Source organism: Molossus molossus, unplaced genomic scaffold, assembly GCF_014108415.1.
Source record: "Molossus molossus isolate mMolMol1 unplaced genomic scaffold, mMolMol1.p scaffold_m16_p_12, whole genome shotgun sequence".
NCBI lineage: Eukaryota > Metazoa > Chordata > Mammalia > Chiroptera > Molossidae > Molossus > Molossus molossus.
Window position 1 is genome coordinate 86,943,414 of NW_023425347.1, and position 26,366 is coordinate 86,969,779.

Sequence of the window (26,366 nt, forward strand, 5' to 3'; positions counted from 1 at the left end):
GTGGAGGTCCTGGGAGAAAGGTGCCCCTGAAGAGGACAAGGAAGATTCATGCCCCTTCCCACATACCCTTCCTGACGCCTCTCTTCCATCTGGCTGCTCCTGAATTTTATCTTTTATAATAAACCCTTGATCTAGTAAGTAAAATCTTCCTCTGATTTCTATAAGCCTCTCTAGCAAATTAATTGAACCTACAGGGAGGGAGTTGTGGGAGCCTCCAGTCTGTACCCAGTTGGTCAGAAGCACAGAGAAGAACCTGGGCTCATGGCTGGAGTCTGAAGTCGAGGGTGGTCTTGTGGGACTGAGCCATTTACCTGTGGAATCTGATGCTATCTCTGGGTAGATCACATCAGCATTGAGTTGAATCCTTGGGCACCCTGCTGGTGTCTGAGGTTGTTAGCATGGGGGTAGCCTCCTCCCCCTATGTTGGAATTGAGTGCAGGAAGCCTTTCCAGGGATATAACAGTTTTTTCAACCCTGGCCCAGTGGCTCAGTTGATTGGAACATCCTCCCATACAACTAAAGATTGTGGATTTGATTCCTGGTCAAGGCACATACCTAGGTTGAGGGTTCGATCCCTGGTCGGGATAAGTACAGGAGGCAACCAATCAGTGTTTCTCTCTCGCATGAATATCTCTGTTTCTCTCTCTTTCCCTCAAATCAATAAACATATCCTAGGGTGAGGATAAAAAAAAAGTTTTGTTGTTGAGATGATGAAATGAAATGGTGCATATGGAGTTCTTAGCACAGTGCCTGGCACACAGTAAGTGCTCTGCCCAAACTAGCCATTGACATTCTGGGAGGCCACCCTCCTCCTGCATTCCCCAGCCCCGTATCTTCTAAGCCCTCTCTTTGTTCTCTGACAGGTCCCCCTCTTCTCCTCCTTTTTTCTTCCTTCCCTTCCCAAGCTTGGCCCCTCTGCCCCCACTACTCACTAGGTCTTGTCTCAGGTCTCCAACCATCAGTTCTTTTCCAGGCTGAAGGAGCCAAACCTACTCTCCTGGACACTTCGTGAGATCCTGGACACTCCTCCTGTGTGTCCCACAACCTCAGGCACATCCTGAGACCTGATGTCACTGCTCCCACTCTCACCCCAGCACCTTATACTTGGTGGCCCTAATGTCCCTTTGCATGAGATTCTACCTTAAAAACAGCCTTTGGAACAGCTCTAATGACTTCTACCTGCCTACGTGGAAGACGTCCACTGGGCCTGGAGGAAAATTTAAATTGGTGCGGAGAGCAGAGGAGAACATGTGGGTAACTTCTCAGTGTGACTAGGTGGGGCTGAGTGAATTCTGTCTCCTTCCCTGGGCTGTGAGCACCTCAGGGTAAGGAAAAGTTACTCATCTGTCTGTCACCTTGGTGCCTGATGTATGGTTAGTACTCAGAAAAAGATCTGATAAATGAATATAATTCCTGGCTTTGCCACTTACTTTCTTTGATTTTGAATAAGATCCTTATTTGACCCCAGTGTCAAAATCTATAAAATTAGGGGATTAGACTACCTTTTAAGGAAGCCCTCTTAGCATTAAAGTGACATTACTGGTCAAGGAATGGGGGGACAAGCTAGCTGGGGTTGGGGGGTGTCAAGGTCTTCAGCAACATGCTGTGCTCAGGTCTGAGGCAGAGGGATGGGCTCAGAGAGAGGGGCTGCCCCCTCGTCTTGGGAGCACAGGGCTCCAGAGGAGGGATGAACCTGATTACGGTCAGTGAGGGGACACTGGCTATTGACCCCGAAATCCCAGCAGCCCATCCTCTGGGTCCCATCCCTGGCCCATTAGCCTGGTGGGAGGAGACTAATTTCTAGAGGAAACTCTGGGTACCCAGTCCTCCCCCAAGTCTGCCCACGAACACGCTGTTCTTGTTTACGACCCCCGTTCCCGGGAACAGTGACTGCTCATCCCTGCATGTGATTTGAGAGGCCGCTCTCGCAGGCGCGAAGGGAACTCAAGCCCTGCCAGCCGCGCTGGCCCTGGAATGCTCAGCTGGTCCCCTCCTGGAGCTCATGTGACCAGGGTCCAGCTATAAATATCAGTGGGGCCTCAGACCAAGACAGAAGTCGGGTAGGAGAAGCAAGCCAAGAGGCTCCGGGCGGGTGTGTTGTGACAAAGGCAAGACCCCAGATCTGCGTCAAGCGAGGCAGGTAAAGGAGCAGCCAGGTGGGCCGCACACCGCCTGACAGTATGGATTATAAATCAAGCCTGATCCAGGACGGGAACCCCCTGGAGAACCTGGAGAAGCAGCTGATCTGTCCCATCTGCCTGGAGATGTTTACCAAGCCGGTGGTCATCTTGCCGTGTCAGCACAACCTCTGCCGGAAGTGTGCCAATGACATCTTCCAGGTCAGTGCTGGGCATGGCCTCTCCTGGGGGCTCTGGTGGCCACTTAGCTTTCCTGTGATGACAGCTCTTCTCTCTTAGCCCAGGACCCTTCCACACAGGCCGGTTCTTTCCCCTGCAAAGTGCCCCCCTGCAAAGACCTCTGGACTGGGCTGAGGGGGGCTGGGGCGGTGGCTCTGGCCGCCCTGTTCCTTTTCCATGACGCATGTTTCCCCTCCCCACCCGCCGGCAACTCTGCCACCCACCACCTCTGCCCTGAGCACCGCAGTTGACTCTTCAATCAGGAGTCAAATGCCTCAAGTGATAAGTGGGGGAGGCAGGGGGAGAGGAGAGAGAAACCAGACCCCTGGGGCTGGAGCCAGCTCCCAGGTGGCAGGGGGCCCAGAGCTTTAGGAGGAGGGAGGGTGGGAGGCACTGAGCCCTACAGACATCTTCCCTTTCCGTGCTGTTCCCTCTAACATAGGGCAGGAGGGGCTTCATCTCCCTGAGAAGGGATGAGAGTGGATGTCCTGGATGGGAGGCAGGACTCGTTTCCCCAGAAGCACTTTACAAATGTTCTCTCCCTATTTTATCTTTACCTTTTTTAAAAATCCTCACCTGAGGATATTTTTCCATCTGTCTTCAGATAGAGTGGGAGGGAGAGAGAGGGAGAGAAAGGGATAGAGAGAGAAACATCTATGTGAGAGGGACACATCGACTGGTTGCCTCCTGCACCACCCCAACCAAGGCCGGGGATGAACTGTAACTGAGGTACGTGCCCTTGACCAGAACTGAACCCACAACTCATTGGTCCACATGAGCCAAACCGGCCAGGGCTCACTGGTTTATCTTTTAGATAGCAGCCCTAATCACTGGCTGCAATTATAATACCCTTTTTTTTTCTTAATCCTAACCTGAGGATATTTTTCTATTTATCTTCAGCTAGTGTGGGAAGGGGGGAGAGAGAGAGAGAGAAACATCAATGTGAGAGAGAGAGAGAGACATCAACTGGTCGCCTCCCACACGACCCTGATCAAGGCCGGGGATGAACTGCAACCAAGGTACGTACCCTTGACCAGAATTGAACCCGCGACTCTTCAGTCTTCGGGCCGACGCTCTGACCACTAGCAAAACTGGCCAGGGTTATAATGCCCATTTGATGATCAGACTGAGGCTTAAAGGGATAAGGTTGCTTGCCCAAAGTCATTTAGAGAATAACTCTGACTTGAACCCAGGTCTGCTGACTCCCAAATGCATTGATTGTTTAGTGCTTCTCAGGTGCTCCCTGTGTAAGTGAGCTGCCTCTCATGCAGGATGCGGGGCTCCGGTCCCGTGGTTTGACAACAATGGTTGAGGTCAGCAGGGTGGGAGGATGTTGGGAGATTAGAAAGGGCAGGGGCTGAGGAGGGAGCCCAGGCCTCACCTCTGCCCTTGCCACCTGCAGGCTGCAAATCCCTACTGGACCAACCGGAGTGGCTCGATGTCCATGTCTGGGGGCCGTTTCCGCTGCCCCTCCTGCCGCCATGAGGTGATCATGGATCGTCACGGAGTATATGGCCTCCAGAGGAATCTGCTGGTGGAGAACATCATTGACATCTACAAGCAGGAGTGCTCAAGGTCAGTTTGTCCAATCGCTGGGAGGCCGCCCTTGCTCCCCAACCGTCTGTGCCCAGATCTCCCAGGCAGGCTCCTTCCTCCTTCCTCTGCTCAGACCCAGCCCCCTGGCAGGAGGAGTTGCACTGGCCAGTCCCCAGAGCGGTGTCCCTCTTCCTCAGACAGGAACAGCAGCTCTCTTAGCCCCCAGCCCTGATTCTCCACGCCACTCAGCTCATGGGAAGGGGCCCAGGCTGCCCTCCTGAAAGGAATCAGAGGAAAGAGGAGTTGTGAGAGGGACAGAGAGAGGCCCTGGGGCCAGCTCAGTGGCCCTGATAAGCAGAGAAAGTGCCCAGTGAGAACTTAGCCAGTTTCTCTGTGGCAGGGATTTTCCACCGGTGTGCCATGACACACTGGCAGGTCGCAGGAATTTTTAAGATGTACAATACCTGATTAGTCAGGGGCTCTGACCTCTTTCCCCTTAGACTGTCAAATACAGAAACACGACAGGCAACACAACAATAGACTTCTGGTGGGAATGAGTCAAAATTATACCTACTTTTTTGTCAGATCGGCACAAAATATATATTTTTGGTGTGCCACAGAATTTTAATAATTGGTTTACGTGCCACGAGATGAAAAAGGTTGGAATCGCTGCTCTATCGTCATAATAGCAGCGAAGGTCCCACGCGCTGGAGGCACAGCACCAGGCACTGGGAATGTCTCCCCTACGGATCAGGCAGGACTTTTCACCCCCATTTCACAGATGAGGAAGCTGAGGCCCAAAGAGGTGAAGTCAGTTGCCCAAGGTTGCCCAGCTGGGAAGTGGAAGAGCTGGGAGTGGGCCCTGTGGATCGAGCTCCACGTCTCCCTGATTTTAGAATAGCAGCTCCGTCTCAGGCAGAATTCCTGAGGGGGAGAGAGGCACGGCTCCCAGGGAGATCCTTACAAATCAGGACATCCTGACAAGACTTCCAGCCCTTATAGTCCAAAACCATCACCAAGTGCCTGCCTGCAGGCAGTGTCCTGCCCAAGGAAAGGTGACAGACCAGTCCTGGTGAGAAAAAGCCCAGGCCTGGGGCACTGTCTGCTCATCTGACTCTGTTATTAACTCATTGTAGGATCCTGGTTAAGTCTTTGGGCCTTCATGTCCCCTGCTTGCAGAGGGCACAGTAAGATTTGTTTTTGTGACTGAATAGGATATTGATGGAAAATGTTAAAGGTATGAAATATTTATAGAGCACCTACTGTGTATGGTGTAAGTATTTCCCATGCATTTTCTCTATGTAATTCTCACAGTAATCTTATAAGACATTCTTACCCTCATTTTACGATGAGGAGGCTCAAAGAGGGTCAGCGGTTTGTCCAAGGACACTCAGTTTGCAAGTGGTGAACCTGAGAGGGAGCCTGTATGACTGACTCCCTAATGAACACTTTTGATTGCTTATTGTCTTTCCTGTTGCTAGGGCTCAACACTAAATGCAAATGTATTTTTGATCATTATAATCATAATAACATCAACATTGCACCAAAATATTAGCCCGTCCAGTGTTGACCTATGAAGACCAGGTTGTGTTTGAACCCTTCGAGGCCTTCCTGCATAGCTGGATGACAATGACAGCTGCCCTTAGTGAGGGTCTGCCCTGTGTCATTACAGACAACTTCTGCGTGATCCCAGTAGCTCTGGGAGGAAACCAAAGCTCACAGAAGTGAAAGCATTTGTCCAAGTTCACAGTGTAAATAAATGCAGAACAATCTGGATTCAAACCCAGATGCGTAAGCCTGGGCTTGGGAGGCGCCAGCTGTCAGGGGCTGGGAAGTCAGATAGTGTAATCACCATGTTGACTCTAAATGAGTGAGTAATCTAGCTGGGGAGGTAAGACCTAGACACCCCCACCTCCATAAAAGTGAATCTCTGGTAGGAGGTGACCGATTTCCTGTGAGAAGCACAGATAACTTGCCAGAGACCCTGAGTGGAGAGAGAGACAAAGGGAGAAAGACATTCTAAGAATGAGTGTTTGGAAAGAAAGAGAAGAAAGAGACTAGACCTTGGAAACAATCTCTGGACCAGTAGTCAAGGCTTGTGCTGGGCTATTGGACAGCCTGAGCTCCCCATGTACTGGCTGTGTGACCTGGGGCACACACACTGCTTCCTTCTCTGAGCCTCAGGGCACCCTCATGGCATGCTCACTTACCACCTTCCCTGTGCAAGGCACTGTACGCTGCAGATTCAGGAGTGAAGAGAACGGGCATGTTTCCCTGCTTTGATGGAGGTTACAGTCTGGTGGATTAAATATAGAATTCAATGAGGCCATGGGTATAAATTGCTTCACTTAGAGACCAGCCTGCAGAAACCGAGAGCTGTGGTGACTATAATTAGAGCGAATGAAATTTAGCCTTCCATTGCCCTGACTTGCTGGGCGACCTTGGGCAAGTCAATTCATCTTCCTAGGGTCCAGTTTCCTTTTCTTGAAAATGTCTCCAGATCTGAATCTGGGATTCTACCACCCTTCCCATGTCCAGGCCAACTCCATCATGAGTCGGAGCCCTGGTATACGGAGACAGCCTTGGTGTCATTGGCTTCCCTGGTCCTGGGTCCCCAGAGGATAAAAGAAAAGGATTAAGGACACCCAACCACTGAGAATTTGGGTCTAGATTTGGGTGGAGTTATGATTGGAGCTGGGGGAGGAGACAGAGACTTGGGACCCCCACCTCGTGACCTGCGACTCTTCCACTTCAGTAGGCCCCTGCAGAAGGGCAGCCACCCCATGTGCAAGGAGCACGAAGACGAGAAAATCAACATCTACTGCCTCACGTGTGAGATGCCCACTTGCTCCATGTGCAAGGTGTTTGGGGCCCACCAGGCCTGTGAGGTGGCCCCACTGCAGAGTGTCTTCCAGGGACAAAAGGTACTGGCCTGAGCCCTTCTACCCTAGCCTGGGCCTGTTGGGCATGGCCCAGTGATTCAGGATGCGCATTGGATCTCTGCAGATCTGAGCCAAACTCAATAACGGTCCCTCTGGCGGGACTGCATAGGCTGCAGGGACAGCAGTCCTTGCCTTCCTGGGGGAGGTGGCTGAGCTCATGGGTTATACTTAGAGCCACTTGAGAGCACCTGGGTGTGGCCACAAGGGAGAGACCAGACCCCAGGGCCAGGCCACCAGGGTCCTCTCAGGCCATGACTTCTACATCCCAGTGTGCCTTGGGCCCCAGATACCTCTTCCTGTGCTGGTCGCCTCTCTCAGTCTTCACATTCCCCTGCAGCAGGAGGCAGCCGAGAGCCCTCTCCCTGAGCCCCGGGGCCTGTGGGAGACCCACTACCTTGTCTGTACAGTAATGTGGCCCTTCTTTCCATGTTCTTTCCCCCCATCTCCCACTCTTCTCTTTTTTTTTATTTTTATTTTTTATCCTCACCCAAGGATATTTTTCCATTTTTTGTACAGATAGAGTGGGAGGGAGAGAGAGGAAGGGAGAGAGAGAGAGAAACATCGATGTGAAGGGACACATCGAGTCCCACTCTTCTCTTGATCTCTCTTTTTAAAAATTTGATTTGTAGCCCTGGCCGGTTTGGCTCAGCAGTTAGAGTGTCGGCCTGCAGACCAGAGAGTCCCGGGTTCAGTTACTGCTAAGGGCATGTACCTTGGTTGCAGTTTGTCCCTGGCCCTGGTTGGGGTCATGTGGGTGGCAGCCAGTCGACGTGTCTCTCACATCAATGTTTCTCTCTCTCTTTTCTTCCCGCTCTATCTGAAGATAAATGCAGAAATTTCCTCAGGTGAGGATAAAAAAAAAATTTATTTTAATTTGAATTTTAGAGAGAGAGGAAGGGAGAGAGATAGACAGATCATTTTGTTGTTTCACTTATTTATGCATTCATTGGCGATTCTTGTATGTACCCTGATGGGGTATCAAACCTGCAACCTTGCTGTTGCAGGACGATGCTCTAACCAACTGAACTGCCTGGCCAGGGCTTGGTCTCCCTCTTTTAGAACTCCCAACTCCATTTCTTTTCTTCACCCCTGCTTTCTTAGAAACAAGCCCCTCCTCCACTAGTATCTTGCTGTGTTTTTTGGGCAGCTCACTTCCCATCTCTGTGCTTCATCTGTAAAATAAAGGAAACCATGTCTCTCTGTTATTCTCTGCTCTGGGCCTCAGCTGGACCTCAGAAAGAGGGGCCAGGCAGCTACTGGAGGTTCTTTCTAGCAGAGAGGGGAGTGAGGTGCCATTTTACTGCCAAGTCCCAAGATGGCAGGCACTGAGGCTATTCCTGTCCCTCCTCTCCTGATCCCCGCCTCCTCCTCCCGTCTAGACCGAACTGAGTAACTGTATCTCCATGCTGGTGGCGGGGAACGACCGTGTGCAGACCATCATTACTCAGCTGGAGGACTCCAGTCGGATGACCAAGGTGAGGGGACAGAAGCTCTGCCTGGGGGCTGAGAGCCGCAGTGCAGCCTAGTCTGTGGGGCGAAGGCTCAAGGTTGGGGTGTAGAGTCTGGGGTGTTCAAGCAGGGGTGGTGAGCAGAAATGGACTAATCCATTGATCCACTCTTGCAACAAATGCTTCTTGAGCACAGTTGTGTCAGGCCCTGCCAAAGGCTCTGGGGATGGGGTGGTGAACAAGGCAGACCCCAGTCCCACCAATAATTTCCAGTATCTTTTTTTTTTTTTTTTAAACATTGGTAGTTTTAGACTCTGGAGTGCTGTAGACCAAGGTTTCAAATATTAAAGTGCATACTAATCACACTGAGATTTTGTTAAAATTCAAGTTCTGATTCAGTAAGTCTGGAATGAGGCATGATATTCTGCATTTCTTTTTTTTCTTTTTATCCTCACCCAAGGACATTTTCCCACTTTTTGTACAGATAGAGTGGGAGGGAGAGAGAGGAAGAGAGAGAGAGAGAGAGAAACATCGACGTGAAAGGGACACATCGAGTGACTGCCACCCGCACGACCAACCAGGGCCAGGGACAAACTGCAACCAAGGCACACGCCCTTAGCGGGAACCGAACCCAGGTCTCTCTGGACCGCAGGCCGACGCTCTAACCGCTGAGCCAAACTGGCCAGGGCGAGATTCTGCATTTTTAACAGGCTCTGAGGGTTTTTTTTTTTTTTTTTTTATCCTCACCCGAGGATATTTTTCCATTTTTTTGTACAGATAGAGTGGGAGATAGAGAGAGGAAGGGAGAGAGAGAGAGGAAGGGAGAGAGAGTGAGAAACATCGACGTGAAGGGACACATCGAGTGGCTGCCACCCGCACGACCAACCAGGGCCGGGGACAAACTGCAACCGAAGTACGTGCCCTTAGCGGGAACCGAACCGGGGTCTCTCCAGACCGCAGGCCGACGCTCTAACCGCTGAGCCAAACCGGCCAGGGCGAGATTCTGCATTTTTAACAGGCTCTGAGGGTTTGCCCAAGTTGCTGGTCCACAGACCACACTTTGAGTAGGAAGACTGTAGAGGCAGAGGGAAACTTCTCTTTGTACAAAAGCATCCATGATGTTCTTTCTTCACGTGGGATGGGGCCCTGGAGATGAGATGGGGGCAGGGATCGCTGTATTGCTGGTAGACAAAGAGTGTGTTCAAAGGAAGGAGGGGAACATTGCTATGACCCATGATGGGCTCAGACTGATAGATGGTGCTCGAGCCCCCAGTCTGATGAGATGCTATTGTTATATTCATTTCACAGATAGGGAATGAAGATGTAACATCTGTGTTGAGGAGAAGGGAGCCTCAGTGAGGAGGTCACTAGGGGAGGAGCTGCTTCTACACCTCTTCTAGGACCAGACGATGCAGAGCTTCTTGAATCCAGTCTTGGTCCTAAAACAGGGAGAGGATATGACTTGGGGACACATAGGAGGACCAGAATGTGCATCATTTCATTTGACCCTAGAGTCTCTATTTTTGAAGAAGGGGGTTGCTTTCTCCATGACACCAGACTCCAAACGTGTGCTGAGTAGCCATGGAACCTTAGCAAGTGCTTTCTTCTTGCTAAGCCTTCATTTCACCTGTGTACAATGAGGGTGTAGTAAGGCCTCTTCCAGCTTTAGAGTCTTTGTTCCTAGCACACCCATCCCAGGAAGGAAGTGTTGGGGATAGGGAGGACCCCACAGGATGTGACTCCAAGATTTCTGTCCCCAGGAGAACAGCCACCAGGTGAAGGAAGAGCTGAGCCAGAAGTTTGACGTGCTGTACGCCATCCTGGATGAGAAGAAGAGTGAGTTGCTTCAGCGGATCACGCGGGAGCAGGAGGAGAAGCTCAGCTTCATTGAGGCCCTTATCCAGCAGTACCGGGAGCAACTGGACAAGTCCACTAAACTGGTGGAGACAGCCATCCAGTCTCTGGATGAGCCTGGTGGAGCCATCTTCCTCTTGGTGAGCAGGACTAGGAGGGTATGGACAGAGTTACTTCATCTCAACAGCTCTGTCTCAGGTTCAAGTCACGTTCTTCCAATGACCACCCATGTGCCCTTGGGCAAGTCATTTTAAACCTCCCTGAGGCTCAGTTTCCTCATCTGTAAAAATGGGCATAAAACAATCCCTACCTAAACCTAGAGACTTAATTGAGCACCTACTGTAGGTCAGCCACTGAGGTAGAGACAGAGATGTATGAGAGGCACCCCTGCCCTAGAAGAGCCTGTTGGAAAACAGAAAAGGATCAGCTATAAGATTCCACAGTTTCGTTCCATAAAAATTTCCTGAGCACCTACTCTAGGCCAGGCCCTTTGCTAGACATCGGATATAAAAAAATTGATTAGGATAAGATTTTCATCTTGGAGAGTTCAGGGTTTAAGGTGTTTAGACTGATATCCCTAAGATCCAAGCTTCCTGCCAGGACAATGGGAGGGGCCTAGAGTGATCACCAAGACCTGTGCAGACCATGGACAGAAGGAAAAACCCAAGATTTATTCAGCTCAGGGTGGGGAGCAGGTCACAGCCAGGCTGGGGAATGGCACCAAGTGCCTATCTGCAGCACCCAAGTAACTGGATTTGCTGATTTCCTGGGGCTACCCCTAATGCAATCCTAACCCTTTGCTCTCTCTCCCCCTACAGAGTGCCAAGCAACTCATCAAAAGGTCAGTGTCTCCCCAGGGCAGTGATCCAAAGCCCTAGCTCCCACCAGAGCCTCTGATTCTGTCCAGTGGGCCTCCCCCTTTACATTAGGGCTGCTGGGAGGGTCTCGTTCCAGGCTGGCTTTCCTGCCCTTTGCATCATCCCCTACTCTTCTGGACTGGTACTTGCTTGTGACTGGGCAGGAAATATGCCACCCCTCCAGGGGGAGCCTCTAGGTGCAAGTCCTGGGTGTGGGCACAAGCATGGATACTGCGTGATCTGGAGCTAAAACACCCCTCCCTGCACTAAGCCCTAGACCTCTCTCCCCAACTCCCTCTCTCTCCCCCACAGCATTGTGGAAGCTTCCAAGGGTTGCCAGCTGGGGAAGACAGAGCAGGGCTTTGAAGACATGAACTACTTTACTTTGGATTTAGAGCACATAGCAGACACCCTGAGGGCCATCGACTTTGGGACAGGTAAAGGAGGTGGTGGTGCCCTTGTCTACTTCCCTGCTCAACCCCTGGAAATCAGCTTATACGCTGGCAAAGACGCCCAGATAGCAACCAACTTCTGGATGAACACAGAGTCAAGCACAGTGCCTGATACAACATCGTTGCTCAATAAATGATCACTTCAGGGAGGTGTCTTGGGGCTGTAGGAAGAGTGTGGCATCTGGAGACAGGCAGACCTAAGTTTGAATCCGAGGTTGCCATTTGTTATCTGTGTGACCTTTGGTGAACCTCTCTGAGCTTCATCTTTCTAACTTTAAAAATTGGTTAAAAGTGTGCCTGCTAATAATGACGACCTCATGGTGCTGTTGCAACAACTAGATATGGATACAGAAGAGTTCGTAGAGTACTAGACAGGTACTAGTTGGTGCCTAAAGCTAGGTTTAGCTTTTTCATGCTTTCCTCTATGATACCCAGATACCTTCATTTGTCTATACCATGTCCTCATTTCTGCTTGTAATTACTCTTCTACAGAGTACCAATAATAATTGTAACAATGTAACCATAACAGCAATGAGTGGAAAATAATAAGGGAAACAAGGAAACCCGATGAAGAGCAAAGATGTTAATAATTTGCTCAAGGTCACAGTCGAAAGGTAGCTATTTAGCAACAGAGACAGAGAGTGGACCCAATTCTGCCAACTGTTTCGTTGTTCTGATAGGTGATGCTTCAGTGACCAGGACAGAGAGAGGTATGCAGGGGCAGAGAAGAATTATATATGGGGTGGCATGAGAAAGCTTGGCTCTCCCGCAAGCTGGCAGAATCTGGTGTCACATCAATTCTCAGAGCACCAGATGTGCCCATTTGTGGGTGAGGACATCGTGCATCCCAAAGCTGAGAGGCCAGCAGACGTGGACAGTCATGGCTGTAGGTCACCTGTTCCCCTGCTACCCTCCCGAAGCTAAGATAACTGTATGCAGTGAAGAGTATGGCACTGTGAAGACCTGCGCTGCCTTCCATTATCTCCCCGAGCCTCAGTTTCCTCATAGGAAAATGAGAGAGAACCATACCAACAGCTACCACTTATTAAGCACTTTCTATGGCCCAGGCAGTAAGCCCTTGACATAAATTCTATCTTTTTTTTTTTTTTAAATTGATTTTAGAGTGAGAGGAAGTGAGAGGGAGAGGGAGAGACAGAAACATTGATGAGAGAGAACACTGACTGGCCGCCTCCTGCATGTCCCCCACTGGGGATCGGGCCCACAACCTGGGCATGTGTCCTGACCAGGAATCGAACCAGCGACCTCTTGGTGCATGGATCGATGTTCATCCACTGAGCCACACTGGCCGGACATAAATTCTATCATTTAATACAACAATTTCATGAGGTAGTTTCTGTTGTCATCTCCATTTTGTGGTTGAGGAAATAAAGCCAAGGGATGGTGAGAGGTCTCCTGGAGGCCACACAGCTAGTACGTAGCCCACGGGGATGCCTCCAAGGACCGTCTGGCTCCCAAGACCCTCGTGAGGATTCTCTGAGACAATGCATGTCCAGTGCTTAGCACAACACTTGGCATGTAGTAAATCCTCAGCAAGTGCTGTTATGAGTAGTTAATGTGATAATGATTAAACAACAGCAGCAAAACTCCCTGGGTTGTGCATATATCCCAGGTAGGTGGCTGGAATTTTGGCTGTCGTTTTGGAGACATTCACTCTTTCAAGCCTCTTCCCAGGTACTCTGGACAAATGCTCTGACTCTGTGGTGACCCCGTCATGGCCCCAAAGGATTAAGGAAGTGACTTTGGAGAGCGGGTGGGCAAGAGGCATGTTCCCTGTTAACAGAGTTTAAAGGTGATACCCCGGGGCGGGGGTGGGGGTGTAGGTACAGGTTGCAGCTCAGTCTCAGGCTCAGCTTTAGAAAGACAAGGAGCAGGTGGCCCCAGAATTGTTCCCAACCCCCTGTCCACCCCTCAGTAGGCTGAGGAATGAGGAAAAGGGTACAGGGCGTGCTAGGCAGGCAGATTTCAAAGACTGGGCAAATTCCTTCCAGATCAGGACTCTGGTCGCAGAGAAGGCGTTTTTGTCCCATCTCCACAGGTGATGTTTATCTGTCTAACTGAGAGATATGCAGAAGTACAGCGTGCATACCAAAGTTCTCTTTGGCAGCTCAGGTGATAGAAGCTGCTGCAGCTACTGGAACAAAAGAGCCTCTTGAACCTCCCTCCCTTGGAGGGTGCAGGATGGAAGGGGAGGGGAGAGAAAGGAGGAAGCCCACCTCTGTGCAGCTTGGGTTTGGCAAGCCCATCACCTCCAGGGCCACTGATTTCATTGCATGGCTGGCTGACCACGACTGGGCATCGAAAGGGATTGGTATCACTGTTGTCGCAAGCCTGGTTCCCCTTTGAGCAGTTCCTCTGAGAAACCTACCTATCCTAACACTACTGTTCTTTGTCATACACACAGATGAGGAAGAGGAAGAGTTCATTGAAGAAGATCAGGAAGAGGAAGAGACCACAGAGGGGAAGGAAGAAGGTAAGAAATCCATCTACATTCATTCATCCATTCATAAATTTATTCATTCAACAACTTGAGATGTTGACTGTGTGCAAAATGCTGCGCTGGACTTTGTGGATGATGCCAATATGATGATGTTCCCAAAATGTATAAACCTTTTAAGGATAAAGTCCTGTTCCCTTTACCCTTAGAGAAAAAATAACCCAAACTATTCATAATAAAAAGCTCCCATTTTTATATCTAAATACTTATATCTACACGGAAATCAATGCAGCATGCAGACGTAAAAGACAGAGCACTGTGAGCCAGCCTTGGTCCACTGAGACGTTTTGTTTGGCCATCACAATGCTTACATTTTTAAAAATCAGTTGCCAATATTTTAAAAATTAGGAGATTTTTTTTGAAGTGTTTTAAAATTTTTTCTTTTCTTTATTGATTGTAGAGAGAGAAAGGGAGAGGAAGAGAGAGCTAGAAACATCGATGAGAGAGAACATCAACTGGCCGCCTCCTGCATGCCCCCCACTGGAGATCAGGCCCACACTTGGGCATGTGCCCTGACCAGGAATCGAACTGGCGACCTCTTGATGCATGGGTCAACGCTCAACCACTGAGCCACACCGACTGGGCCTTAAAGGATTTTTTTTTTTATCCTCACCTGAGGACATTTTTCCATTTTTTTATTCAGACAGAGTCGGAGGGAGAGAGAGAGAGAGAAAGATCAACGTGAAAGGGACACATCGAGTGGCTGCCACCCACACAACCAACCAGGGCTGGGGACAAACTGCAACGGAGGCATGCACCCATCGCGGGAACTGAACCTGGGTCTCTCTGGACCACAGGCCGATGCTCTAATCACTGAGCCAAACCGACCAGGGCCTTAAAGGATTTTTTTAAAAAAGGAGATTTCAACTAAGAATCTGGATTTCCACCTTCTTGTGAAAATTTGGAAAGAGCTAACAATGTGGAGCTCACCCTTCTCTCTTGTCCCAGAGAGTTGGCACTGGGCAGTGGCTGCCTCCTTTGCATGGGACATGCACTTGCCAGTTTGCCCAAACCCACACTGTCAGCCTTCCTCATTCATGTCATCTGCTGGTCTTTGTAGGCATTTGAGTTTGCCAGCCTGGCAGACCACAGTTAACAGTTCTGAACTGCAGCTTTATCACGGACTGGTGGTGTGATCTTGGGCAGTTCACAACTTTTCTGAGTCTTGGGCTATTCATCTATGCATGGGGGCATAAAAGTACTGACCATAAAAGATTATAATGGACAGTACATTAGAGAATCTTTTAACAGTGTCTAGCACATAGGGAGGACATGTTTGCTAATTAGCATGTTTGCGAATGTTATTATTTTAAAAGCCAAGTTATTATTGGAACTAAATTCCAATCCAGTTGAAAAATACAGAGTAGTCTTTTGGAACTTTGTATTGGATGTGCAATCCAATTTTGTTTTGGCAACTAAATTCTATTTTGGTTTAAAAAGAAAGAGGCCAGGCAGGAATTGGAGTTTGATCATTTTGTCTCTACACCTTGGTAAGCCCTGGATCCCCCTGGGTCCCTGCCTAACTCTATGTTTCTTTGTCTTTTTCTTTCAGGACACTAGTAAGGAGCTGGATGAGAAAGAGACCCTCTAGATGCAGAGAGACTGGGGAGGGTGGGGATGGGCCCAGCTGCCTTGGTGACAGGCCCAGGGTGGGAGGGGTCGGGGCCCCTGCAGGGGCAATGGGGAGGTGTGTCTTCTCTCTGCTCAGAGAGCAGGGATTAGGAGTAGGACCCCCACCGCTGTGTCAGGCAGTCACTGAAGCAGAGTTGGAAATGTGCTTGAAATAACCACACAGGACACTTTTCTACATTGGTGCAAAATTGAATATTTTGTACATTTTTAAAATGTGATTTTTGTATATACTTGTATATGTTTGCCCATTTGGTGCTTTTTGTAAAGGAACTTTTGTATGATCATGCCCGGTCATCGTGTGACTGGTGACTGTTAGAGGAGAAGGAAGCCGTTCCTTTCCTGGCTGGGAGGGCTGGTAGCGCTCACAAACCTGGAGGGGATACTGTACTGGGTTTCAGTGCCCATTCCTGGCGGGATGGTAACTGAGTTTGTGTTATATGTTGTTTTAATAAATGCACAGCGCTCTCTTCCTGTTATTACTAAAGGAGTCTGGGTTTTGTTCAGCCTTTTTTCTGGAGACTTCAGATGGACAGAGGCCTGCTAGAAAGTGTGTGGCAGGATGGAGACCGTAATGGCTTCTGTCCCACTAAAGAAGAGTTCTTTACATCAGCATTTCCCAATAAGAGCTCCAGGAAAACTGTCCCTGAGATGATCCTCAAGAAACAAGTTTAATGCCCTGTTCTCTGGAAAACAGAACCTAAGGCAAAGCTTAAATGTTTTAGTCTAGATACAATCCGAGGGCAGCCAAGGTGAGGGAAAGTGGAAGCAAGGCAGGATAGGAGAGAAGCAAATAGAAAGTGTCGCAGAGACCCGGCTGTTTGTTCAGTTATATGAGAGGTTTCTAGCAGGTTATAAAGAACACAACAGAAAAAAAGAAAGAAGGAAAGGACGGAAAGAAAGGAGGGAGGGAGGAAGGGAGGGAGGAAGGAAGAACACAGCTGACTCAAAGCAGCTCATCAGAGGGAAGAAGGGAGATTTTTGTCTGCTGGCGCCTCTGTCTCTTGCCTCAGGATTGAAGTTTGTCTCCCAGAGTGTTAATTTCCTTACACTTCCAGGTTGCATCACTCGGCCCCTTTGGGCAGCTGCTGGGGAAGCTAAGCTAGATGGCACACCATCCATTAACTATGTGGGTAATGCAAGGAGTAGAACCTCTGTGATCCAGTGGGTGGGCATGGGTGCTGGAACTGCACAATGGATGCTCTGCTGGAATCCAAATGTACTCCAGGGAAGGCCAAGTCAGCCACCAGTGCCAGGGGCTGAGGCGATGACCAAGGCTGAAGTAGCACCAAGGCCTTCCATGAACAAGGGGCCAGGGGACCGGGAGAGAGAAGAAGCTGAGTGGATAGAGATGGTGCATTAATTGGGTCTGAGACACCTTAAATTTATAAATTTGAGGAACACTGCAGAGTCTGTCCCACCTTTTTGACATTCAGAACACAGTGGCAAGTTAAAGGTTCTGAGTAGTCCTGTCATAAAGAAAGCTTTTTAACTTTTGACAATGCCTGACCCATCGAGTTTATGGTGTTTGGAATACTGCATGATCATTAAGGCTCCTAATATTTTTTGGTGGATTGAATATTTAACCCAGCATTTCCCAATTTATCCATTCATAGGACATCCTCCAGAACTAATGTTCTGTGGAACTCACTTTATGAAAGTGCTTTAAACCTTCACGCCTTGGCCCGCTTTCACTTCTGGGAGTTTTTCCAAGGTTAACTCTGTCCCTAATTTTGAATTTCAGGGAATCAGATTTTTGCTCTTATTTCTCATTCTTTCTCAAGTTCCAAAGCATATTTTAAACATTTTCTTTAAAAATTGCATAATATATTATAGACACAACTGTACACAATTAATTATAAAGTTTAATAAACTATTGTAAAACGAAATCCTGTGTTGCTACCATGCAGGTCAAGAAAAAGAACATTGCCAGCTCCCAGACATCCTTCCTGTACCCCCTTCCCATCATAACTTCTTTTGCTTAGAGGTAGCCACTATCCTCTTTTTTGATATTCACATACTTGCTTTTCTTTACTGTTTCACTCCCCCCACCCCCAATATGTTTTTATTGATTTTTAGAGAGGGGGAAGGGAAATGGAAAGAGACAGAAACAGTGATTCTGCACGCCCCCTATTGGGGATTGAGTCCGCAACTCGGGGCATGTGCCCTGGCCTGGAATCTAACTGGCGACCTCTTGGTGCCTGGGAGGACGCGCAACCACTGAGCTGCATCGACCAGGCTATAGTTTTACTTTCTAAAGTATTCTCCCAAAGAAGACTGAAGGAATTTGAGAAAGAGAGAGGCAGAACACTATGCATGGCACCTCCCCGGGGCCCCTGAGAGCAGCTGGGGGGCAGGGGAGAAGGGATGATGGTAGTGGTGGTAGCTCTGCCCAGATGGAGGCTGATATAAAGTGCGACACCGCCCTATGCAGGGGATGGAGGTAAGCCGGTCACTCCAGACTCGAATCAGAGCGAGCAGGCAAGGCTGCTTCAGTGGTGAGAATGGGTCGGGCAGTCCCAGTCAGTCCTAAAGAGGGCCGTTGCCCCAGCCTAAGAGGAGGCAGGCCCCGCCTCCTGGACCCCCCTACCTAGCCTGAGCGGGACGCAGCCGACCGCCGGTGGCTGCAGCCTGAGGGCGGAAACCTATTTCAAACTCTCAGGAGTCTCCAGCCCGAGGGGAAGACAACCGTAGCCTCAGGAGCCACATTCTTGTTCTCCGAGGCTCCAGAGCGAACTCCTACAAACGAAGATCCGAGAACTTCTCGGAGGGAAGAGCGCGCGCAGCCGTGGCCCGGTCCTAACTCAGTAGAGGCGGTTAGGTTTCTGGTCGCAAGTCAGGTGGGCTCCCCGCGCCCCAGGGACATGGGGATGGGTGCTCGGGGCAGCTCCGGGGCATCCTTTGCACCCGGCCACCCCTCCCCCTTCCCCGCAGGCTTTTGCACACGACGCGCGCAGGCCGCTTCACACGGGTTGGCGTGGGCCGAATAAAGCGCTGGGAGCGGGAAAGGGAGCAGAAGCGGTGGGACAGCAGCTGCGGCAGCGGGACGATCACACCGCGGTCCCAGCGCGGCAGGGCGGGCGTGGAGGCGAGCACCGCGGGGCCGGAGAGGCGACTTGGGCTCCCGCAAGCGAGAGCGCGCTGCGCAGCGCCTGGCGCGCAACTTCAGGGCTCACTGTGCCCGGAGTCCGCTCGCGGCTCCCGACCCGCGGGGCCGCATGAAGGCCACGGATAAGCAACATCTGTTGGACGCCTTGCCCAGAGCCCGGTAAAGCGAGAACCTGGGGAGGGGTGGGAATTTGAGCGGTTTCAGACGCATCTCCTCGTTTTCTGTCCTGGGATGGTTTGGGCAGCAGCTTGAACAGGGCCCACATAGGAGGGCTGGTGAGGTGAAGGTGAGGGGACATCCAGCGTGGCAAAGGAGTCATCCCACCTGGGCGGCTGAGCACAGATCCTCACCGCTGCCCGCTGGTCGGGAGTGCGATGCCTAGAGCCCCGCCCACGGCCGGGAACCTTACCCCCCCCCCCCTCCCGCAACCTCGCCGAGGGAGGCCCTGTGTCCCCAGGTGCTCGAGACGGAGGTTTGCCCATCTGCCAGGCCTGAGCTCTGTTCCTTCTCTGCGCTTGGCTGCACTGGTCCGCCCCTTGGCCAGTTCCCAAGGTCTTCACCTCCTCTAGGCCCTGGGAGGTATGGGGGAGAAGTGAACATCCCAGGCCACCGCTCTTCACTCCTGGAGACTGGTCGTTTCCCCCAGCACCCACCTGCGAACATGGGCTTCTGGTCACTCCTGGGGGACTGTCAAGCTTTGAGTGTCCTTAACTAGTCCCCTAATTGTACACATGGGAATGCCAAAGCCCCGCGAAGAGATAGGACTGGAGTCAGCCCTCCTTGGCCCCTGAGTCTCCTCTTTCTTTTCTTCTGTGGCCAGATCTTACATGGGATCTCTGCCGCAGGATGGGGCTGGCTGGATTTCTGTGTCCCCACCTGAGTCGGACTTGCCATCCATTGAGCTGGCTGTGGAGAGCAACCACTACTGTCACTCCCAGAAGGGTCCTGGCAGTCACCATGACCCCAAGAAGGAGAAGGCCCGTCGTCAGCTCTATGTAGCTTCTGCCATTTGCCTGATGTTCATAATTGGGGAAGTCATTGGTAAGGACTTTTGTGATACTTAAATGAAATTGGCACATGGATAGTTGTGATGATCCAAAAGGCTTTTCTCCTGAATGTTCCAGCAACATTAATACAGTTGACACTTGAACAATGTGGGGGTGGAGTTAGGGTTGCTGACCTGCATAGTTGAATATTCACTTTTATCCTCACTGGAGGATTCATCTTCAGATAGAGCAGGAGGGAGAAAGAGAGAGAAACATCAATTGGTTGCCACCCACACGACCCTAACCAGGGCTGGGGACAAATTGCAACCGAGGTACAGGCCCTTAGCGGAAACTGAACCTGGGACTCTCTGGTCCGCCAGCTGACCACTGAGTTAAATCGGCCAGTGCTCAGATGTAACCTTTGAATCCCTAAAAACTTAGCTACAGTGGGCCCCTTCCCACCTATGGATTCAACCAACCATGGATGGAAAACTGTATCTGGGGATGGGAACGTACTGTTCTCCATGGGGATGATAGAGTCAGCAGATGGGAAATCCACAGATATGAAGGGCTAATTTTATTTATTGAAAAAAATTTAAGTATGAATGGACCCATTCAGTTCAAACCCGTGTTGTTCAATGGTCGTGGCGGTCAAGGTTGAATATTCACCATGTTCTTTTAAAAATAAATTTTATTTAAAAACGTTATTTTTTAATTACCATTGACATACAATGTTATATTAGTTCAAGTGTACAACACAGTGATTAGACATTTATATATCTTACAAAGTGATCACCCCTGTAAGTCTAGTACCCATCTGACACCCTGAATGCCTAGAAGGAAAGAGCACTTACTGAATGCCTACCATGCTTTCCAGGCTATTTGAACTTGAGTTTCACATTCACCCTCTAAGTAGATGTTGTTAGTCCTGTTTCACAGATGATAGAAGTTGAGGCTCAGAGAAAGTACTTGCACAGCGAATGGGTGAAGAGGTCCTGGTCCAGTATTTCTCCAGAGCCCATGGTTTCCCTGCTACCTAGTCTGGGAAGTTGGCTCCTTGGAGAGCTGATGAGGACCCTCCATCATCACTGCCCCTGCAGGTGGGTACCTAGCACATAGCTTGGCGATCATGACCGATGCAGCCCATTTACTCACTGACTTTGCCAGCATGCTCATCAGCCTCTTCTCTCTCTGGATGTCCTCCCGGCCAGCCACCAAGACCATGAACTTCGGCTGGCAGCGAGCTGGTGAGGGCCCTGGTCTGGACGGGAGTGGGGTTGGAAGAGGGGCAGGTCAAGACGGGGATTCTTAGGTGGCTGTAATGGGTGGATTCCTTAAGTGAGGCCAGTAGGGTGACTTTCGTGGGGAAAGATAATGTCAAACTTGGCTTCTGTTCTCGGGAACTCCCAGTCTGGGGGCAAGGAGAGTTCACCTTCCTATGAAATGAAGTGGGTACCCTTCAAGAACCAATGACTATACACACGACAAACTAATTGCACAAGAGTCCATGGATCAGCTCTGGAGGTGGGGGGCGGGAAAGGTCAGCAAAGCTTTCTGGAAGTTACACCCTTTTCAGTTCCTCTCTGGGCTGCATCGTCATTTTCCTCTTGGTGGGAGACGGCCCAGCCTCTCCTCCTCAGAAGCCTCAGTTTGCCAGCTGAGCAATGGGTATATATATTTTTAAAGTCATTTTCATTACATGTAAAACAAAAAGGCTTAACTCAAATGACTAAAGTTCCTTCTAGCTCTGACACTGTCAGATGTTTGAGTGGTGGGGTAAGGTGCGGCCATACTTTCAGCAAATCCCAATCAGACCCGGGCCCTGACTTGGGGTGAGGGTGGGGAATCCTAGAGGGAGGAGGAGGTCCCCTCAGCCATAGGACTCCATGCTAAGATTGGTGTTGGGATCGGTTCTTCCTCAGAGATCCTGGGAGCCCTGCTGTCTGTGCTGTCCATCTGGGTCGTGACTGGGGTACTGGTGTACCTGGCGGTGGAGCGGCTGATCTCTGGGGACTATGAGATCGAGGGGAAGACCATGCTGATAACGGCAGGCTGTGCTGTGGCCGTGAACGTCATGTGAGTGAGTCCTCTCTCTTCCCTTCTATGTACTTTCTGGTGGAAAAAAGGCAGGGCCAACTCCAGTATAGGCTACAGGAATAGCATTTCCCTAACAGTCTGAGCTCTGGCCCCTGAACACCTGAGTTCTGCCTTGGGCCTGGGCCAAGTCCATCAGGAACTGTAAATCTGGGGCAGCATAAATCCCCCCCCCCATACATGTTGGTGAATAACCTGGGAGGTTTCATACCTGAAATGGGGAGGGGTTAGTCTAGTTCTTGCAGGAGCAGATGTCCCTAGGGGAAGGATCCAAGTTCTTTTTCAAGGTGATGTGACTGAAATTGGTCTCAGTGAGAGGCAGGGTGTGTAGAGCATCTGTGTTATTTGGGTTCTCTCTCCCTTGTTCAGTGGCCTAGGGAAAGCCACTTCCCTATGACTCAGTTTCCCCATCTGTGACATGGTGGGGGAAACTGATGACTTCCATGGTGCCCTCTTGCTCTGAGATTTGGCACTGAGGCATCTGTGTGCCCAGATTCAGCCTGGCCTTGGAATTGAGCCCTTTCTTCATAGCACTCTGAACCAAGGCCTCATGGGTCTGGGTCAGGTTCCTCATGTAGCCAAAGGGATCATGCAGTCTGGGGGTTTGGGGTTTTTGCCCCACCAGGAGGCCAGCACTAATGGGTGGCCTCCGCCTGGCTGATTTGAAGCCTCTACCTGCTACCTTGGCTTTGTCTCCACTTCCATAGAATGGGGTTGACTCTTCACCAGTCTGGCCATGGGCACAGTCACAGCCATGGGCATAGCCATGTCACCAGCCAGCAGCAGAACCCCAGTGTCCGAGCTGCCTTTATCCATGTGATAGGAGACTTGCTGCAGAGCTTGGGTGTCCTGGTGGCGGCCTATATTTTATACTTCAAGGTCAGAGCTGGGGACAGAGGGAAGTGGGCCAGGGGATGGAGGTGGGCAGGGTGTAGATCATTTTGGGGCTCCTCTCTGCACAGGCCCCATTCCAGATTCTAGCTCCCTCCCAGCTCTTGGCAAAAGGGTGAGGAGAGGGAAGGAACATTTATCCAACTTCTGAACTTCACAACAACCTTTATCAGCATTTCTGATCCTCACAACAACCCGGAAGGTAGACAGTGAGTGGTCTTTTCTGCAGCACAGAAAGGTTCAGTGACTTTCACGGCATCACACAGCTAGTAAGATGTAGTGCCATATTCATACCCAGTACTGTGTGCTGCCAAAGCCTGGGCATTGCCCATTACATAGAGGCAGTGCGGTGTATTGGAAGGAGTGTTGGGTTTGAACCCTTGCTCCACCACTTGCTAGCTGTGAGATGTAGAGTGAGTCCCTTGCTCTGAGCCCCTGTTTCTCTACCTATAAAATGGAAGTGATGGACTAGATGTTGTCTAAGATTCCACTTAGATCTGTCCATGTCTCAGCCCCTTGGCAAGGAGGGGTGGGAAGGGACTATGCCTGTCATGCCTGTCCTTCTGAGCGTGGAATCAACTGGGAGGCAGGGCCGGGGTAAGGCTCATATCCACCTGCAGAGCAAGCCCCTCTTGCCTCCACAGTGCTGGGAGGGAAGGGAGAAGAGCAGCTGAGGTGTTAGGCGTTGAGCCCTAGCTCTGCCTTCCCGTTCTCCTGCAGCCAGAGTACAAATACATAGACCCCATCTGCACCTTCCTCTTCTCCATCCTGGTCCTGGGGACAACCTTGAACATCCTGAGAGACGTGATCCTGGTGCTAATGGAAGGTAACTGGGCTTGGGCTCCCTTTTTGCTCTTGGCTCTCCAGCTCTAATTGAAGTTCCAGGTGGGAGTTAGATCTCAGCACATTGGTGGGGAGCCAGGGTCTGGAACCTGGCATAGCCTGGGGCCCTAGGCTGATCTTGGCATGGAGCTGGGCCCTCAGGTATGGCCATTCCTGGAAATGTCACCTGGACTATGCCTTTCCTTCCCCCTCGGCCCAAAGGTAGCCTCCTCCCTGCTGAGATGTGTCCTCCTTGCCTAGTCAGGTGGTTTCTGGGTTGGGTCTGTAGCACCTGGCACTCTAGCCCTTCCCCATACACTTCCTCAGTCTCCATTTGCCTTCCCTCAGGCAGACGAGAGGGGTGAGGATTATTCTCCCCATTGCACAGAGGGGCAGACTGAGGGGCAGAAAAAGACAGTCAGTGTTGGACAAGATTGCTGAACCTGTGAACCAGCTCAGGCCTTCTTTTCTGAGGCCCCTGCCTCAGGAGGATGTGGCTGGTCTCCAAGGGGTGCTAGTTAGTGGCAAATGGTCTACCCCGAGTTATCACACCGATCACCCAGCTTTCTTGTGCTCCAGGTCTTGGGTCATGGGTCTCTGTGTGGGCAGGGTCAATGTGGATCCTGGTTTGGGGTCAGCAGGAGTGTCTTGCTGCAGGTCAGAACTTTTCCTCCAAGAATGTGACTGACCCAGATCAAACTGATCATGATGATGTCCCACATGGGTGCAGCAATCTCTGGATTTCCTTCTTTCCACTAAAAAAAAAAAAAAAAAGGCCAACCTCTTTTTATTGAGCACCTACTATGGGCTAGGCACTGTTATAGGCACTAATGAGGATAAGGTGGTAAATAAAGCAGACTGTCCTACTCTCATGGAGTTTCCATTTTAGAGGGGGAAACAGGCCGGAAACTAACAAGCAAGATAATTTCAGACAGTGTTAAGAGGAAAATACAACGGGATACGATGGAGATCATTTGGGAGGTGGGCAACAGCAGATCTGCTGGCCAAGGAGCTCTTCTGAGATGACACTGGAGGAGCAGGAGCCAGCATGGGCAGAAGGGAGCAGTTTCCCTCACCCCCATCCCTGCTGTCCCCAGGGACCCCCAAGGGCGTGGACTTCACTGCTGTTCAGGATCTGCTGCTGTCGGTGGAGGGGGTGGAAGCCTTGCACAGCCTGCATATCTGGGCACTGACTGTGGCCCAGCCTGTGCTGTCTGTCCACATCGCCATCGGTGAGTGGTGGGGACACTTCGGGCGGGGTGAGGGGGAGGTCGCCAGAGAGGCCTGGGGCATCCCTGACAGGTCCAGATGCTTGTAGTGCCCCTGCTTTGAGCCTGGCCCCATGCTGAGTGCTTTACACTCATTATTTTATTGATCATCACAATCCCATTTATAGATGAACTGAGTCTGGGGGAGTGGCAGGGTGGTGGAGTCACTTGCCCAGGCTTTTATACCTAAGTGGCAGAGGAAAACCTTAAAGTCAGGGCTTTTCCTGTTCTTTCAGGATTGTGCCAGGTGTGGAAATGGAGGGGGGGGGGGTACCTGGTGCAGGAGTGGAGAGTTAGGCTCCTGATTGTTTCTAAGCGCCCAAGAGTGAGTCAACGTTTTTCTGCTGCCTCCCCTGGTGTGTCCTCTTGGCCCCCAGCTCAGAACACAGATGCCCAGGCTGTGCTGAAGGCCGTCAGCACCCGCCTACAGGGGAAGTTCCATTTCCACACCATGACCATCCAGATCGAGGACTACTCTGAGGACATGAAGGACTGTCAGGCATGCCAAGGCCCCTCGGACTAACTGCCAGGCCTGGTGCCAACTGGGGCATGGACAGGACCTGCAGATGGCGGGGTCCAGTTGTCTCCCAGGCCCAGCCAGGACTCTATTTACCATGGCTGTGATATAAACCAGATCCCTCTCCTGACCCTTACTCCAGGAATGGGGCTCTTCCCTGCCTCCCCCATCTGACTATAGCCAGCCCCAGGATGGGGACTCAGCAGGTGTAAAGCTAGTATGATCCCATTCCTCCAGCTCCTGGGTCAGTTCCTGGCAGGGCTGGGTTTGGGCCTAATCCTCAGCTAATGCTGTCTTACCACCAACCTCAGGGAAAGGCAGTGAGGGATGCTGGAGGGGTGCCTGGCCTCCACACCCCCTGCCTACCTGCCTCATTGCCCATTTTCTTTGCCTTATGAATCTATAAAGAAACCTGGGGCAGAGCCTCCTCTCTGCCTCACACGGTCTGATTTAAGGAGGCCGTGGGGGAAGGGAGTGTGAGGCAGGCTGGTATGCCAGGACACGTGGAACAGCCAGCCCTCTAGTAAATCACAAAACCCTATCTTCCTAACCAAGGACACTTAAGAGTAAGTGGTTTATACTTCTCCCCAACCAGAGGGTAACTAACTGAAACCACCCTACTCAAGGAGACAGATAACAGAAATCCAATTACTACCATTTGTGCCAACCACACCCAAGGATGGATTAAGTCAGGGGAATAAATCTCATTTTGGTACATCAGCATAAAACTGAGTTGTTGTTGTTGTTTTTCTCTTTATTTTTTAGAGAGAGAGAGATGGAAACATTGATGAGAGATAACATCAATTGGCTGCCTCCTGCATGTCCCCCACTGGGCATGTGCCCCGACTGGGAATTGAATCGATGACCTCTTGGTGCATGGGTCTATGCTCAACCACTGAGCCACACCCAGCTGGGCATGCTGAGGAATATTCTATTGAGATCCTCCCCTAAACCCCCAGGCTTTAAAACATCTCAAGATGGCCCTGGCCCTGAGCAGTGGTTAGAGCGTTGGCCTGTGGTCTGGAAAGACCCAGGTTCAGTTCCTGCTAAGGGCACGAACCTCGGTTGCAGTTTGCCCCCGGCCCTGAT

The 26,366-nt window shown here is 50.7% G+C and overlaps 2 protein-coding genes across 5 annotated transcripts; both read left to right on the forward strand.

The window, feature by feature from the left end:
- Window positions 1-2,069: 2,069 nt before the first annotated feature.
- On the forward strand, window positions 2,070-15,574 carry TRIM63 (tripartite motif containing 63). Of its 3 annotated transcripts, none has more exons than XM_036256571.1 (9): window positions 2,070-2,339; window positions 3,760-3,932; window positions 6,649-6,817; window positions 8,215-8,310; window positions 10,044-10,277; window positions 10,956-10,978; window positions 11,307-11,431; window positions 13,869-13,937; window positions 15,514-15,574. In XM_036256571.1, the coding sequence occupies exons 1-9, from the start codon at window positions 2,181-2,183 to the stop codon at window positions 15,519-15,521; spliced, it is 1,056 nt and encodes a 351-aa protein (XP_036112464.1). In that variant the 5' UTR covers window positions 2,070-2,180; the 3' UTR covers window positions 15,522-15,574. The 3 variants fall into 3 exon arrangements, with proteins under 3 accessions (XP_036112464.1, XP_036112465.1, XP_036112463.1); XM_036256572.1 differs by having other exon boundaries at window positions 6,652-6,817; XM_036256570.1 differs by lacking the exon at window positions 15,514-15,574 and having other exon boundaries at window positions 13,869-13,996.
- A 3,234-nt stretch (window positions 15,575-18,808) lies between these two features.
- On the forward strand, window positions 18,809-25,503 carry SLC30A2 (solute carrier family 30 member 2). Of its 2 annotated transcripts, XM_036256544.1 has the most exons (8): window positions 18,809-18,858; window positions 19,520-19,740; window positions 20,786-20,932; window positions 21,608-21,761; window positions 22,487-22,658; window positions 23,391-23,496; window positions 24,590-24,724; window positions 25,138-25,283. In XM_036256544.1, exons 1-8 carry the CDS (start codon window positions 18,809-18,811, stop codon window positions 25,281-25,283), a joined length of 1,131 nt encoding a protein of 376 aa, XP_036112437.1. The 2 variants fall into 2 exon arrangements, with proteins under 2 accessions (XP_036112437.1, XP_036112438.1); XM_036256545.1 differs by lacking the exon at window positions 20,786-20,932 and having other exon boundaries at window positions 25,138-25,503.
- The last annotated feature ends 863 nt before the right edge of the window (window positions 25,504-26,366 follow it).

Excerpts from the sequence above, each read along its gene's own strand:
- TRIM63 (XM_036256570.1), top strand. The coding sequence starts at position 2,181 with ATGGATTATAAATCAAGCCTGATCCAGGACGGGAACCCCCTGGAGAAC. Across the intron at positions 3,933-6,648 it reads TACAAGCAGGAGTGCTCAAG|TAGGCCCCTGCAGAAGGGCA; the intron begins GTCAGTTTGTCC and ends CTTCCACTTCAG. Across the intron at positions 10,979-11,306 it reads GCCAAGCAACTCATCAAAAG|CATTGTGGAAGCTTCCAAGG; the intron begins GTCAGTGTCTCC and ends TCTCCCCCACAG.
- SLC30A2 (XM_036256544.1), top strand. The coding sequence starts at position 18,809 with ATGAAGGCCACGGATAAGCAACATCTGTTGGACGCCTTGCCCAGAGCC. Across the intron at positions 21,762-22,486 it reads GCTGTGGCCGTGAACGTCAT|AATGGGGTTGACTCTTCACC; the intron begins GTGAGTGAGTCC and ends CCACTTCCATAG. Across the intron at positions 22,659-23,390 it reads CCTATATTTTATACTTCAAG|CCAGAGTACAAATACATAGA; the intron begins GTCAGAGCTGGG and ends GTTCTCCTGCAG.